Source organism: Thrips palmi, unplaced genomic scaffold, assembly GCF_012932325.1.
Source record: "Thrips palmi isolate BJ-2018 unplaced genomic scaffold, TpBJ-2018v1 HiC_scaffold_8, whole genome shotgun sequence".
Taxonomy (NCBI): Eukaryota; Metazoa; Arthropoda; class Insecta; order Thysanoptera; family Thripidae; genus Thrips; species Thrips palmi.
In genome coordinates, this window is record NW_023144635.1 from 371,188 (window position 1) to 380,588 (window position 9,401).

At 63.6% G+C, this 9,401-nt stretch overlaps 1 protein-coding gene across 1 annotated transcript; it reads left to right on the forward strand.

Moving 5' to 3' along the window:
- Nucleotides 1-3,168: 3,168 nt before the first annotated feature.
- On the forward strand, nucleotides 3,169-7,724 carry LOC117653020 (neuroligin 4-like). Its single transcript, XM_034398358.1, has 4 exons — nucleotides 3,169-3,259; nucleotides 4,615-4,940; nucleotides 5,260-5,417; nucleotides 7,604-7,724. Exons 1-4 carry the CDS (start codon nucleotides 3,169-3,171, stop codon nucleotides 7,722-7,724), a joined length of 696 nt encoding a protein of 231 aa, XP_034254249.1.
- Nucleotides 7,725-9,401: the final 1,677 nt, after the last annotated feature.

Below are 9,401 nucleotides of genomic sequence, written 5' to 3' on the forward strand. Positions count from 1 at the left end.
CCTGTTCGAATCTGCAATAAAAAAAAATTGTTGGTCACCCCCCTTTTTTCAAAATAGAGTTAAAAAATCAGTATCTTGAAAAAAGGGGGGTGACCAACAATTTTTTTTTATTGCAGATTCGAACAGGTCTTGGTGAGACCTTTCCAACGAGTGGTCGCAACCAGGGTCCTAAGTGCGTCCTTATGGGTCCACGCATCCAAAGTCCGAAGTGCGTCCGTTAGCGTCCATAAGCGCCTATAAGAGCCCTTTGCGCCCCAGTTACATAACGCCGTGCGGACCATAACGGACGCATCACGGACGCCCCACGGGTCCCAACGGACGCGGTACGGACGCCCCAGTGATCCCAACGGACGCGGTACGGACGCCCCACGGATCCCAACAGACGCAGTACGGACGCAGTACGGACGCCCCACGGAACCAAACGGACGTAGTATGGACGCCACACTGACCCCAACGGACCTAGCACGGACGTACCAGGGACTCCAAGGCAAGCAAAACTCAAGCGGCGTCGCACTTCGGACCATTAGCGGACCTTTGGGGCGGACTGGACGGACGCACTGCGGACATATCCTGGACTTCCATTTTTGACCGGCTTCGGACCCAAACGGACTTACCAGGGACTCTCAGGCAAAACTCTCGCGGCGTCTCCCGCCGGACCACTGGCGGACCCTCTGGTGACCATTCACGGACTTCAAGGACGTATTGCGGACTTCGTAAAGTTTTCTATGAAGTTTGGCGGACGGCAGGTGACCCAATGCGGACGCTTGACAGACGCTGTTTTCTGTGCGTGGACCAAGCAGACGCAGAGTGGACCAACTTCGGACTCGAGTGGACTCCGAAAGGACGCTTGGGACCCTTATCGGACGACGTGAGACCGTGGACGCGCCGGGACGGCGAATGGACTGAAGGCTCCGGACGTCGCAGACTACAGCAGGACTGACTGTGGACCAGGAAGGACGCACTGGACTCAGTTCGGACTAGTTATGGACCCCCCAGGACCTCACGGACGGCAAGCAGACGCCATCTTTGCGTCCAGATCGGGTCCGAACGATCCACCAGGGCCGAGGGGTGACCCACTGCAAAATTTTGTGTACAATGATTGTGTGAATGTGCAAGAATCGGCAAGAATGTGCAAGAATGTGCAAGATTTCTGGCGTTTTTGCGACACATGTTGCCTACTTTCAGGCGTTCTTGCCACCTGAATGTGGAATGTGGTCAAATTTTGCACAATGAATGTGGGAAGCTGTTCCCCCCTCGACCTCGTCCTGGACGTCTTCGTGGATCTCGTCCTGGACGTTGTCGTGGACCTCATCGTGGACGTCTTCTTGGACCTCGTCCATGGACGCCATCGTGGATCTCGTCCTGGACGTCGTCGTGGTCCTCGTCCTGGGCCTCGTCCTCAACCTCGGGGTCGTTGACGTGCTCGTGGGCACCGGGCCACGCACCTGCAGCGTGCTGCACCGCGACTGCTGTCGAACTCCCCCCGCGACTGCAGCGCCGCTTTTTGCCGCCACGGCCAGGCGGGCCAGGCCGCCGACAGCGGGAAGGGGGGTGGGGCGAGCGCGCCGGCGAACGCCGTGTAGATCGGCACCATGCCAGAGTCAATATGCTGCTGCTGCAATCCCAGGGCCCGGGGCCCTGGCCTGCAGAGCGGTTCCGCGTCGCTGTCTCCCTCGCACTCGCAGTGGAGCCCCCTGTGAGTGCGAGCGAGACAGGGCGACGAAAGCGCTGCTCGGCACCAGCCAGCCAGCGGGGCCGCTGCGGGCTGCAGGCCCTTGCAGGGGCCGTGCGCGAGCGACGTACACTTTGTGCGCGGCGGTGCCACGGCGGGGTGGGGTGGGGCGGGGCGGGGCGGGGCGGGGGCGCGGCGGCTTTGTAAACATCCCCACTGTCGCCGCAAAGTGCTCGGGGTCTCGACCTGCTCGTCCTTGGCGATGGAGGCGATGGCGGTGCTGGCGGAGCTGGCGCGGTGTCCGGCCGCTTATACAGCTGCTGCTGCTTCGCCAACTAGTCCTGGGCGGCGGCCACGTTGGCCCGGGCAAGGCGCCGGCCGGACCCCAACTTTTTCCGCCCGCGCGCTACTTTGTTACCAACTTTTTTCGGCTCCTCCGGTTGTGTTTTTTCGTGTCGCCTGGCTGGGCTCCTCCGCCGTGCGTCTTGTGTGTCCGAGAGTCCGAGGCCTGCAGGCTGGCCGCCGAAGCCGCGCCGCAACGACCCATTGAGCACCAATGGCGGCGCGGCGGCGCACCTAGGCCTCGGCCTTGGCCCCGGCCGCGGAGACGGCCTCGTTGTTGTGCGGGGGCAGGCACGGGACCGTTTCTCCAAGTGCTTCATCTCGTCGGGGTCACAAAAAATAATTGAATTTCCCGTATTCCGGCCTCGGCCTCGGTGTGCGTGTCGTGCGTGCAGCCAGGCAGGGCCGGGCACCACACCGTCACGGCCTCGTCGTGCGTCCCCGCGTCGGGCGAGGCGAGGCCAACAAACACGTCCAATCCCTATAGCGGCCGTCGCCCCGGCCGTTGGGCCATTTACGTGATTTGATGACTCCGAGGGCGAATTGGTGGCGCTGCAGTTAGTTTGGGATTCTGGGCGCGCGGGCAGCGCAGGCAGCGCTCCGCCGGCTGGGTGAAATATTATTATTATTTGTTTGCATATCGGCAAACTCATTTGGCCCTTGGAAATTGGAAGAATCCCGCCGATGTTGTTTTGCCCTTTCCGAGGTAGCAAACGGCTTCGGCCATTTTTTTTCCCCAGCTCGCACGGACCCTCCTCATTTGTTCAGACTTTTCTCTTTTCTCACGGAGTCCCCTTCTTTCCCGCTCGGCTCCTGTGTGCCACGGTGGTGCATATGCTTGATTTTATGCGGCGCGCTCGCTTTGCCTTTGAGCACTGCGCTAGGAGCGGCGCCGCGAAGGCATGAGGCGGGGTGCAAGTTTTGATTAAGGGCGAGAGGAAAGACTGTGCGTTTTCCACACACACTCGCACCCGCGGTGCTACCACACCGTGAGGGCCTGTCGGACGGAACCAAAGCAGTAACTTGGAACACGGCCCGTGCTTTACACTTCGCCGGGGTATTGAGGGTGAATAACTCCGCGCTGCGATGGGGCGGCTGGGCCGCGCGCTGCCAGGCCCATTCGGGGCTCTTTAACCTCACCGCCCCGTCCGGGCATGCCTGTCCCGACCGGCCTCAAGGGCAAACACGCAATATATTCTGTTATTTTCCTTGTTGAGCTCGACACGGCCCATGGAGTTAGGCCCAGTTAGGCCCGGTCCCGGGGCCCGTCCTGGAAAACGAAAGTTTGTTTTTATAAGCAGCCATCCCGACAGACAGTCGGGGCTGCAATGTAACGAAAACATTTGGGTAATCGCGATCCGCATCACAACAATAACAAACCTCGAAGGTCACCGCCCCCTTTGGCGCCGAGTGTTTGCGTCTCGCTCGCACGCGACGATTATGCCGCCGTTTTTCACGGCTTACTCACTCCAACCTTCAAAATAAAACGCGAAACAAAAAATGGCGTGCTAAAAAACAAAAGGCTATGCGCCGAGGGGTTGGGGCAGGGCTTGAGGAACGCAACAAAAGATTCGGTGCTGCTGGCTCCACTGCCGCGCAGTCGCGCACTCTGTGACTTTTTTTTGTTTTTTGTCGGCCCGTTTTGCCTCTTGACTGCGATTCTGTCTCGGGGGTTATGATGGCGCGGTCAGTGGCGTGCGCAGGGGGGGGGGGGGGGGGGGGGGGGGGTCAGGGGGGTCATGACCCCCCCTTTGGCCACTAGACAGCCGCCTGGAAGGTAGGCAAATTGCGTCACTTTCCCCCTGTAAGTAGGCAAAAAGCGTGGCCTGACCCCCCCCCCCCCTTTCTAAATTTCTGCGCACGCCACTGGGCGCGGTGCGGTTAGTGAGGACGGAATGCCCCGCGGACGCCGCCCCGCCCCGCCCCCTGTTTACTGCCACTCAACATGTGTTTACGGCCTCGCCACTGGGGGGCGATCGGCCGAGACGAGGACTCCACTTTTTTACAGGTTTTCAATAAGTTGCCTGGGGGAGGACCCACCCCGCCCTGCCCCACCCCACCGCGCCCCGCCCCGCCCCGCTTCGCGACCTTGATTCAATTTCCCGGTCGGATTGGCGTGGCGCGTGGCGGCCGCGGGCGTCAACTGCTGCCCCACCCTCCCCCCGCGGCGACACGCGAAAAAAGAAAAATGTAGGATTGCGTGGGAGTGGCGTGGTCAACTGACAGAGAGAGAGAGAGAGAGAGAGAGAGAGAGAGAGAGAGAGAGAGAGACAAGGACGATGTTCGGGTTCGGCGAAGAGTTGCACTGGCATGCAGGCATTCGAGTGTGGACGGTTCGGGTCTCTGCTACCCCTTTCTTACTTTATCTTTTTATATGTGCGCTGTATATCTCTGGCCGTGCTCGCCGCGCCGCGCCTCGCCATGCTCTTTGTCAAGCAAGGAGGCCAATCCGTGCGCTCGCGTCCGCGGGGCGCCTTTCCTCTTTTTCGGCGCGCTCTTTCAATTATTTCTGCAAATCCCGCTTGCTGCGCGGGCGGCGGCTGCGGCGTTGCGGCGCCGTCCACTGAATTTTCATGCGTCCGCGTCGTTTCGTGTTGCAGGCCTGTTCCAGCGCGCCGTGCTCATGTCCGGCTCGGCGTACAGCCCCTGGGCCCTGGTGCAGGACCCCGTGCGCGCGGCGGTGCGCGTCGCCTCCAAGCTCAACTGCACCGTGCCCGCGGACCTGGCGCGCGACCACGAGGACATCGTGGACTGCCTGCGCGCCGCGCCGCTCGACAGCCTCCTGGACGCGGCCGCGCTCCCCGCCCCGGACTACATCTCCGTGTTCGGGCCGTCCGTCGACGGCGTCGTCATCAAGAGGGACCTCGTCAAGGAGTTCCTCTCGGCCAGCAAGAAGGCGCTCAACGGCCAGGACGGCAAGGAGGCGGTGAGTGCCGGCGTCCCCCAGTGGGCCAGAAGACCGGTGGCGGCGGCCGAAGTCCCGGACACGTTTCGAGCTCCAGAGCCGCTAAATGACCCTCGAACCGAACGTGTGACCCCACCAATGGATTCCTCGTTCAGAGAGCAATCCATTGGTGGGGTCACACGTTCAGCTCGAGTCCAATTTGGCGACGCTGGACCTGAAAACACGTTCGGGATTGAGACCGCCGCCACCGGCCTTCAGGCCGACTGCGCGTCGCGGTCCTTCCCTTTCGCTCTCAGCCGGCGAGGGCGAGCAAACATTCTACCGCCGTCTCTGTCTGCAGTACGCGGACGGCGGCGGCGCGGACGCCTGGGCGCCCGGCATGACGATGCACGGCGCCAGGGGCTACGGGCTGCTGTGCGGCGTGGTGGCCAACGAGGCCGTGTTCCGGGTGCCCGACCGCGCCATCGTGGCGGGGCTGGCCGGCGAGCAGCGCGACAGGTAAGGAGAGTTTGTTGTGTCGTTTGCCGAAAGAGGGAGGCCTGGCGGAGCGGAGGGGGCGCCGGAGGAGGGGAAGACCGCCCTATTTCACGAGCACGCCGTCGCGACGCGCCAAGTTCTTATCGCGCTTCCGCGCCGGCATCGCGGGGCCTTAACTCCGAAGCATTACGATGTGGCGGCCGGGACGGCGGCCAGGATGAGGGCCTCGAACAATTGCAAATTGTAAGCTTTGTGCGCGTAAGAGCGGTGGGCGGTCTGGCTGGCGGCCCCGCCCCGCCCCGCCCGCTCCAAGTTGCCCCCAAGTTGTAATGATGTCACGTGAATTTGGGGCCGGAATGTCGGCACACTGTGTCAGGCCGATCAACGGAGGCATTCCTCCACGGGAGGAGGACGCCGTCGAGGGGGCGGAGCACGCGTCGCCTAGTTCTTTTTCTTTATTTTTTGTAGTTTTTATCATCGCCAGCGGTGCTTATTTTGGAAACTCGGCGGCGAGGCGGCCGTGTGCACTTGAGTGACTCGGCCCGGCCATCCTGGCCTGCCCGGCCTGCCCGGCCGCACGCATCAAGTCCAAAAGTTGCGCCATCAAGTCGGCCTGGAAGTGCCGTGAAAGTGACCCCCGCGGCGCGCATATTTCTGCGCGTGTAGCGGGGCCGTGGCGGGGCGGGGCGGGGCGGGGCGGGGCGGGGCGGGGCGGGGCGGGGCGGGGCGGGGCGGGGCGGGGCGGGGCGGGGCGGGGCGGGGCGGGCGGGGCGGGGCGGGGCGGGGCGGGGCGGGGCGGGGCGGGGCGGGGCGGGGGGGCGGGGCGGGGCGGGGGGGGCGGGGCGGGGCGGGGCGGGGCGGGGCGGGGCGGGCGGGGTTTCGCGGCGCGGCTCGCAGGAGGCCTTCGCCGCGCGGCCCGTGTGTGCTTCCCTTCCCCAGGGTGGCCGCCTCGGTGGCGCGGAGGGCGCGGGGCGGCTGCGGTCCGACCGCGCAGAACGGGTAAACAGCCGGTGACGCACCGCAACTGCTGCGGTGCCTTCCGCTGGCTTTTGCATTAAATATTCCAACGGCTGTTGTTGTTGTTGTTGCTGCTGCCGCCGCCACTGCCGCCGGGCTGGGGCCGTCGAATTTGTTGGCCGTCGTCGCAAAGGAGGAACGAATAACTTGGCAAAACGCTTTTAGCGCGCGGCCACGCCCCGCCCCACCCCGCCCCGCCCCGCCGAGGGAGAAATTGGAATGTCAGGCCACGGGGTCCTCGCCAGGCAGCGGCTTTTTCTTGCTCATCATTTTTGCATGCACCCAAAGTATTTATTGTGGCCGTTGCCTCCGTTCCGTCCGTCCGCCGGTCCGCGCGTCGGTCTGTTTGGAAGCCGGGGCGGGGAAGGGAGGCATTTTTAAACGTTTAGAAAAAACAAAGGGAAATAATTAATCGAGTGGTAACTCGCCAAAGTTGGACGTCGGGCGCGGCTTTAAATCACCGTAACTGCGCCATTCGGCTAATGGAAAGGCGTTGTTGGCCGGCGGGGCTCGCGAGTTGGCGTGGACAGCACGCGTCGCGCCGTGCGGGGACTCGAGCTGGAACCAGGACTCCGGTCCGGTCGCAGGGACCTGGAACTAGGATCCTAGCGTCGTCCAGGAACTAGGAAACTGCATCTAGGCCCTAGTGCTGTGAACGGGACATGAAACTTCGCGTCTAGTGTCGTTCAGGGGCCTGCCTATAGGGCTCTATTGTCTTATAGGGACCTGGGACGAGCAGGGTAAGGACTCTAATGTCGCACAGGGGTTGATCTAGGACGTTAGTGTCGCACAGGGGCCGGGAACTAGGACGCTAGTGCCTCACAGCGATGAGGCAACGTGCATCCGCGGGGTGGCGTGCGAAGCTAAGGCATCGGCGTGCCGCGTGTGTCTCGGCCTGTCGGCCCGTCGGGTCGGACGCGTCTCCGGGGAGCAGCACGCAGTGCTTCGCTGTGCTTGCACAGCCCCGCTCGGGGCACTACACTCGCAGTCTTTATTTTTGCGTCCCGTGCAAACCAGACAGAACCACAAAGCTGCGTCTCTCTCTCTCTCTCTCTCTCTCTCTCTCTCTCTCTCTCTCTCTCTCTCTCTCTCTCTCTCTCCCTCTCTCTCTCTCTCTGAGAAAGACGCGCTTGCTACCCTCGGTGCCACCCGTGTGTGCGCTGCGTTTAATTTCACGACCCTTTTCCCAGGAACGAGTACTCTGCGAAACCAGGTTCCATGGCATTTTCAGTATCTGCATTTGGAAGTGCACAGTCAACAGTCCCCGCACTTCAAGTGTCGAGTATTCTCCACGAGATTGGGGCTCTGTGAGCTACTTCCTTGAAGCACGGAGACTGCAAACCACACACGTCCAAGTGTGGAGAATCACTCCGCACCAGGAAGTGTGGAATCCCCCACTGCTCGGTTTGGCAGCGCAGTGTACCCCCATCGTGCTTCCAGGGTCGTCGCGCGCGATGGGGCGCCAATCTGGAGGCCTGTCCTGCCTGGCCGTGCCCGTGAGGGCGTGCGGCCGTGAGGGCGTCGTAGTGAGACTAAGTAGTTCCCTCCCAGAGGCGGGCGGGGTGCCGGAGGCTGGTCCCCGTCGGGGCCGTACCCGGGCCTGCAGGGCCGGGGGCACTTAGGACGGGACGGGGCACTAGGCGTCGGGGCGGCAAGCTGTGGCGCTGTGGGGCCGGGCGGGGCCAGGTGGGTGACGCACAGTGGGCCAGAAGACAGGTAGAGGCGGACAAAACTCTAGACGCGTTTTCATCTCCAGAGTCGCTAATTGGGACTCGAACCGAACGTGTGACCCCACCAATGGATTGCTCTCCGAACGAGGAATCCATTGGTGGGGTCACACGTTCGGTTCCAGTCCCATTCAGCGCCTCTGGAGCTCAAAACGCGTCTCGAGTTTCGGCCACCTCCACCGGTCTTCTGGCCCACTGTGCGACGGGTCGCGCGGCCTGCGATGAGAATGGGTGGCAAGGCGAGAGAGGCCCCGGTCGCCCTGGCTCGCCGCCTCGGCGCGTGTTGAGCGCCGTCGGCGCCGCATCGAGATGTGGCCGCGAATTAGAATGTGATGTCCGCACTCTTTTTGCCCCTGAATATTTATGAGCGAGACAGCAGGCGTTCCGCGTTCCGTTCTTCCTCCCACTCCTCCTCTCGCCGCCGACGCCCTCGCCCCTCGTCCTCGTCACGCAGTGCAGGGCCGCCAGGGCCCGCGGCACAGCCAGCCAGTGGCAGCCAGCTCTCGCCGATTTTAATCAAGAGCCGCTCGCAGCGCCATGGCTGCGCCGCGCGGTGGTTGATGGCCGAGGCGGGGCGGGGGGGGCGGGGCGGGGGGGGGCGGGGGGGGGCGGGGGGGGGCGGGGCGGGGCGGGGCGGGGGGGGGTGGGGCGGGGTGAGGCGGAGCGGGGCGGGGCGGGGCGGGGGGGGGCGGGGCGGGGGGGGGCGGGGCGAGGCGGGGTGGGGCGGGGCGCGCGTTGCGGTGGCGCCGACTCGTTCGGACTGGACTCTCTCAATTTACACGCGCGCTGTCGTGTCGCCCATCAGTCTGCTGGAGAGCTCTGCGGTCGTGCCGGACCGAGCAGCAGACCGATTCCGAGAGTCGCGTTCCTCGCCCTGTCCCTCTCGCACTCACGGGGTGGCCGGAGTAGGTGCGAGAGAGACAGAGCGACGAAAACGAACTCTCGGATTAAGTCTGCTGGCGGCGGGCTGGAGAGGAGAGCCGCCGTCGGACTTGGTTATACGCGAGTCCGGTCCAGATCGGCCAGCTAGCTGTCCCTCGGACCGTCCTGCATTCGACTCCCTCGGTATGCCCGTCGTCACTTCCCAGTGTACCAGCTTCTGTCAGTCCGTGAGTGTGCTCTCGCAGAGCTGCGCCGGGCGGCGCCGCCGAGGAGCTTTGGACAGGATTTGTCCATCTGCCGCATAATCTCGGCGTGCTTCACCCGGCCGACCCGCACAGTGGTAATGCATGCATGTGGTGTGTACCCGGCGCCCCATCAT